The sequence below is a fragment of the Pundamilia nyererei genome, unplaced genomic scaffold (genome assembly GCF_000239375.1).
Source record: "Pundamilia nyererei isolate P.nyererei 1_Seehausen unplaced genomic scaffold, PunNye1.0 scaffold00002, whole genome shotgun sequence".
In the NCBI taxonomy this organism is placed as follows: Eukaryota; Metazoa; Chordata; class Actinopteri; order Cichliformes; family Cichlidae; genus Pundamilia; species Pundamilia nyererei.
In genome coordinates this window covers 4,952,534-4,959,383 of record NW_005187403.1, presented here as the reverse complement: position 1 = coordinate 4,959,383, position 6,850 = coordinate 4,952,534, and the positions used below count along the sequence as shown (strand labels likewise).

At 39.9% G+C, this 6,850-nt stretch overlaps 1 protein-coding gene across 1 annotated transcript in view; it reads right to left on the bottom strand.

The window, feature by feature from the left end:
• Positions 1–6,119, bottom strand: part of LOC102215187 (laminin subunit gamma-3-like) — a 17,974-nt gene extending 11,855 nt beyond the window's left edge. Inside the window, exons 1-2 of the mRNA XM_005720219.2 lie at positions 5,908–6,119; positions 4,578–4,822 (exon numbers count right to left, since the gene is read on the bottom strand). Of these exons, the coding sequence (XP_005720276.1) occupies positions 4,578–4,822; positions 5,908–6,100 (438 nt within the window). The 5' untranslated portion in view covers positions 6,101–6,119. The remainder of the gene's footprint in view (positions 1–4,577; positions 4,823–5,907) is intronic.
• Positions 6,120–6,850: the final 731 nt, after the last annotated feature.

The following is a 6,850-nucleotide window of genomic DNA, read 5'->3' as shown; positions in this document are numbered from 1 at the left end:
TTTCTGATAAGATCTGAACCACCTCTGAATTAAACGTAGCCATAAACCATGACAGTACCTCCGCCGTGTTTTACAGATGAAAACAGATGCTCAGTGGTGTACCTCCCCCTGAACCTGTCTGTACATATTGACTGTTAGATAATGATTTGAGCAAAAAGTTTTAATTTGGGTTCTCATATGAACATTAAAAATTTTAAAAGACTGTCTTGGAAATACAAACCCCAAAATAGAAACTCAGTACATCAAAAATAAATGAACTTCTATTTATTGACATGTACAGTTCTGCCCTGTTTTTTTTTTTATTATTTTGCAATATTTGTCATATTCGACAAAGATTTAAATACAAAATGCAGATTTATTAGATCTACTTTTAAATACATCAATTCCTTTTTGACAGAGGATTAGATATGGTTGGATAGTTTAGACCTTTGTCTAATATGACATTATGTCTGATGATCTTAAACATGTAAGTGTAACAAATATTGCAAAATTTTGAATGAGCCTAAATACATGATCAGCGTTACAAAATGACCTGTGAACATAAGAGCTTTGTCATTTTGGGCTGTGACTGTCTGCATTCTTGCTCCACGTGGAAAAGAATTGCTGGTGAAGTTGAGAAATGTGATTGTGAGACTTCACAACACTGGAAAAGAATACAGCAAGATTTATGGCCAACTTCAAAATCAGTCGAAACAGTTTCAACAGTAATCAGAGGTACAGTACATGCCCTAGTACTACAAATCAGGATCCTTTTAAATGAGGTAGTACTTACACAATCTAAAAAAACCCAGACAAATGAAACCTTCAGACTTGGCACATGGGTTATCAGTAAAAAATTTGATTTTCTGTGACAGCTCAGAGAGCAAGCAACTCTCTTGCTTTCTCTCTGGCACAACACCGCAAGATCAAATTTGACTTAATTAACAATAAACAGGGAAAAGAAAAAAAAAGTTTAATGAACATGGGGAGTGATGGTCATATAAGACCAGGATCAATTTGTCCAATGTATTTGGTAAGAACAAGGCCAGGACTACCAGAATGAACACACAGAAGTAAACACATGATGATGATGACGATGATATGATTATATGAGTCCAAAAAGGTGTTGGGGGGGGGGGAAATTTGTTTTATAGCTGGAACCCCAAATATGCAAGACTATTAATAAAATAGCAGTAAAAAGTGTAATTATGGCCTCATTTGAGTCCAAAGACAGTCTTTTTAAAGATGTGGGTGGACACAGAAAGCATTATAAATAAGGCTTGAAGCTCAGTAATGGAATACTTAGAGCTTTGTTGTATTGAGTGCCTACTGTGTGGGATATATTTACAATGTAACGCCTGTAAGGTAATACAATTGCGAATCAGCTGACATGAAAGTTATATTGCACTGGAGAGTACTCAATACTTTTGCATGTTTATATAATGAACCTCCTTGTATAAATGTATGTAATCAAGCAGGTTCAAAGCAGGGGCATATGGAGGGGAGGGGTCCTAAAAAGGTCTGAAATTGCCTGAAGTTTTGTCTTAATAAATGTAGTGTTTATACGGTTGAAACCAGAGTCCTTCCCAGAGTGGCATTCAATTTGAAAAAATGCAAACAAAACGGGCAAACTGAATCAACAATTGACACACAAGCATTTTTCTTCATTTTAGTGGGAGGGAGGTGGCCGCTGTGCTTATTAATATGAAATTACATTGCTGTTGCTTCAGGCATACCCAGGTGATAAGCACAATGGACACACACACACGCGCACACACACGCAATCAGAAATAGAGAGTTATATATTGGCAAAACAAGCTCACTCATCTCTCCAAACCTAAATAACATGGCAGGAGTATCTATAATAAATTCCTGCAAGCGTCATGAAGAGACCGTGAAAAGCCTTGAGGCAGGTGAAGAACAAGTTGTTAATTTTAGCGTCTATCAACATCTTTGGGTTTTTGTTTCAGAGGGAGGAGTGTGCCACTCATATGGAGAAGGGTGGGGGTGTGAGGGGGTGGAGTTATGGTTTTGCCTGGGGGGAATCTTTGTGGATCTACACAAAAGAGCAGCATCTAGCAAGGTAAACTGCAACCTCCCACACTAAAGACAATAAAAAAAAATAATAAAAAAAACATGCTACATACAGTGTCAGCATGCTAGCACACAGTATATAATGCAATGGCATAAAAGACTGATTATTGCTTACAGTAATATTTATAGTACTTGATTTAATATAAGCATATGCTCGAGCTATCATGTGCAATACCTTCTAACCCAGATAACAATAAAAATGTTCCAAAGAGGTTAGTTTGATGTTAGGACTGCTTGTTTTTGTCAATCTTCCCTCCAAAAAGTTCTAAGGAGGGCTACTTTTGATCAATTTCAAATTCCCACTACCAAACTTTGCTACACATTTGATACATTGCAGTATTATTCTCTGTCTAGCTTGCCTTGTTAAATCACTGGTTATCTAACTGGGAGTGGGCTTTCACTGTGAGGCACACAGGCACTCTACAGGGGTCGTGTATAACCGGTGGAAAACGTGCCGTGAGACTGAGTAGAACGAGTATGAATTATGCAAAGACAGTAAACAAGCAGGACTTTGCTGATGCTGCTGTGCTGACCTTTGGTGAATCTGTTATTGTTAATGTCATTCATGTAAGCTCACATTTGGATTTACTGGCAAAGGGGACTTTCTTTTTCTCCCAATCATTCACTCATACTATTGATTTTGACATTTTTTCTTCCTTTGTGGTGTGAAGGCCACTACCGGTGCTGTGAAACCACTCAGCTTAGCAGTATCTTAACTAAATCTTGTCTTGTTTAACTAATTTTGTTAAGTTTCTGCAATGCTGGCCTGCTGCTTGTGCTAACGTTTCCACACAGAGTGCTATGAAGTGCCCCTTTAAAACCAGTGGTATATCTATGATTTGGCACTAAGAAAGCCTAAGTCTTTACTTAGAATACCAATTTAAAATTTGACAATAGTGCATAGTTATGCTTAGGTCTGCTGTTCTGCTGGAAACCTGGGGCACGGCAATATTCATCACAGCTGAACAATGGCTGCAGGTTGATTTACTTCATGAAGTCTGTGATGGATAGCTCAGATCCACATGTCATCAGTTTTCTTCAGTGAAACTGTACAGAAACAACCGAAGGAAATTTGTACTGCAGAGTTAGCATAGTCAGTGCTACGAGCGGTTCCCACTTGAATACAAACCTTAGACATGATGCAGCACCATAAGCGCCCCTTCACTTGTCAGAACCTGTGTTTTTGTTAATGTTTCTAAATCTACAAACTCTATTTTTATCCTGGAAATAATCTGACTTTTGGAAGTCGTGACACACTCACAGCCCACTCACAGGCCACTTTATTAGGTACAGGTGCACATTTAATCAGCCAATTACATGGCAGTAAGTCAGTGCATTTAGACATATTGTCATAGTCAACACCACCTGCTGAATATCAAATGAAACATCAGAATGGGAAGAAAGGTGATTTAAGAGACTTTGAATGTGGTGTGGTTGTTGGTGCCAGATCAGCTGGTCTGAGTATTTTACAAACTCCTGACGTACTGGGATTTTTTTCCTGAGCAATCGCCTCAAGGGTTTACAGAGAATACTCCAGTAAGACACAGCTCTCTGGTTTAAAAATGCCTTATTCATGCCGGAGGTCAGAGGCGAATGGTCACGCTGCTTCAAGGCAACAGAAAATCCAATAGCTTCTTATTACAAAAAGGTATGTAGCAGTGTTAATTCTGACAGCAAATGTTTGTTTAGTTTTTTAGTCAATCTTTGGACTACAATTTAATTTAGTTTCAGTCATAATTAAGGCATCTAAATTCTATTAGCTTTACTCAACTAAAGATTAAGATTTTAGTAGACAGAATCTTAAGTTAGTTTCCTCCGTGATTTCTATCCTTCTCTCTAACCTTACCGCACAAGGAGATTACTTCAGTTTAGATCATTTCCAAAACCCATTCCACCTTCCTGCACAACTTAATTAGTTCTGATTGGATCTTGTCTCTCCAGAATCCTTTCAGCAAAATTGTCATCATCATCATTGTCATCATCGTTTTCTTCCTTGTGTGTTCGTTTTTATTTAGTTATTGTCTTGTTTTTGTCAGGAAAAACAGGTCGGTGACAAAAATGAAATTATTTTATTAACACACAACATGCCAAGACTGGAAGCAGATGAGCTGCAGCAGCAGAAGACCACACTGGGTGAACTCTCTTCAATTAAAAAACAGGAAAACTGAGGCTACAGTTCACACAGGCTTGTCAGGCAGCAACTATATTTCCTGATCTGATGAGTCTCAATTTCTGCTGCAGCAACTGGATGGTGGGCTCAGATTTTGGAGTAGCCCACATAAAAGGATGGATCCATCCTGCCTCGTACCAACAGAGGCTGGAGATTCACTTCATGGAACAAAATCCAAGGAACGTTTCCAGCACCTTGTTGAATCTATGCTATAAAGAATTAAGGCAGTTTGGAAACCCAAAGGGTGTCCAAAGTGGTGCTAGCAAGTCATAACTGATAAAGTGTTTGAGGTGGCTACAATACTGAGGACAAAGTGTACATTTAGGTCACCTACCATATTGTCCAGGTCTTGTGTTGCCTGCTTCAGTTGTTTCTGAGACACTCTGATCATGTGTAGAGTGTCTGTGAAGGTCTGACACACAGCCCCGCTGCTTTCATCCTTCCTCCTCTCCTTCCCCTCTTCCTCTGTCATGCTGATGCTGCAGTTCAAAGAAGATGTAATGCCATGCAGCTGGGCTAAAAGTGTGCCTGTAGAAGCTTCCAGCAAGGAAAATTGTTTTATTAAGGCCTCCCGTGCCTCTGTAAGAACAAAGCAAATAAAACCACGTTAAGTCTTTCATGGATTTCTTCACCAAGAATACCATTCTTCCAACTCTTTGTAGCTGGAAAGCCGTATTTTGACACATCTCTCATTCTCGGCTCCCTCATTTACTGTGTTAATTCATGTGAGGACTCTCATCCATTCTACATATCAGTAGTCAGAATAAGCAGAACCATATGGAAATTTATCCAGATGCTCGTATTTTTTTTTGCAATTTCACTTTGTTTGCTGTCGTGTTTCTAATTTAACTGGCTGCAAAGGCATTTTACAGAACAATTAGTACAATCTGTCCGCTTTGTTGCTTCATTTTGGGACATGCTTTACTTGTCGCTTTGACTCCGTGTCTGATAAAATGAGAAGGAAGGAGCTTGTGTGTGCCCACACAGCGAGTCCGTTGATTCCACATACTCATTAAATCATTACTGGGCCATCCAGTGCCTTAAAGAGCACGACTGGTAACAACGTGTGTATGTGTGTATATATAGCGTGGGTGATGGGAGGGCGATTGTTGGGCAACTGTTATCATGATTGCAACTATAATCATAATAAGCAGGGATTAGCGATGCCCTGGCTGTCATATAAACAGGGATTAAGTTGGTCACACGGCGCCCTGTTCTATATTGTTATGATTTGTCTCCATTTGGCTTGTGCAGCTGAGCCTGTAAGCCTTTTCCCCTCCAAAGATAATGAGGATATATCAACATTGTGTTAAAGTAATTGGGAGAGGTTTGCATTGTCGCCTTGCTTCCTGATTTAATCGCTTTGTTGCGTTGTATATGTAGCCCAGTCACACTGGAGGAGACAGACACAGAGCAACAGCAGCAGATTTTCGAAACGCCGGGAGCGGTTTCACATCAAGTTTCTGCGGCTGGTCTTGTATGTACTGATATGGCATGTTATCATCTCATAGCCAAAGCGTGACACAGCGGTTACAATGGCACATTAAGCGAGCATCATGTTTCACAAGGCAAAGGCTGCCAAGTGCCTCGCAAGATGTCACGACCACGGAGGAAACATTAAAAGGAGTGACAGCGGAATTATCTCGGCTCCTGGCTGCTGATACCTTGGAAGGCCAGAAAATCCTCCAGAGCATTGGGCAGAGTATCCTCCCTTTGGTGCTCATGCTCATAAAGCCTGGCCATGTGATACTTCAGCAGGTGGTGCCGCTTCCCGAATCTACCTCTGCAATCAAAGTGAGTCAGGAGCTTTTCCAAATCCTGCAGCCGAGTCCTGAGCTTTTCTGCCTGTAATAGCATCGAGATTTTTCACCGAAGATGTGAATGAGAATACGGGTTTAAAAACTCCCCCACAAAAAACACAAAAAAAGCAAGAAAAACCAAACAAAACACTTGAAAAAAACAAAACAAAACATCACAACAGAATATCTATCTACCTCCATCTGTATTTATTTATTCAGATGCAAGGATTGAGATAGGACTCAGATTCTTGGTGCACCAAAACATCAAAATGTAGTATTTCACCAAAAGCAATGAATAAATGAATACCAAAAACAGGATAAGCACAGAACACTGTTTTCATATCCGCATCCACTCACTATTCCCCGCATAGCGTGCGGCCGAGGAAAGCATTTCTGCAGATAACTAGATTAGACTTCTTAGAGAATGGAAGTCCGGGTCTGAAAATGGAATAAAAGTGCCGTGATTGGCAACAGTTTGCTGACCCCGGCAGTTAAAAAATAGTCCAGAGCTATATAAATAGAGCCTGCGATCTGGCTGTGATTACACCTTTTGTTAAGCTGGTAGCCGTACGTTGTGCACGTGTGTGCACGTGTGTGCACATCACGTGTGTTCTGTGTTAGCAGGAATTTCTTGCCGATCACTTTAGAGAGCAATCATCAGTGTATTAATAAGGCCTCGTCAGCTTAACACCACTCAGATAAAACAGTGAGTGCTTTTTCTGAGTTATTCATTCTTGCATTTAATCAAGTCCCGTCCATTTTAAAAATATATAAAAAATAAAATAAAATTCTCCTCTAAATTCTGCTG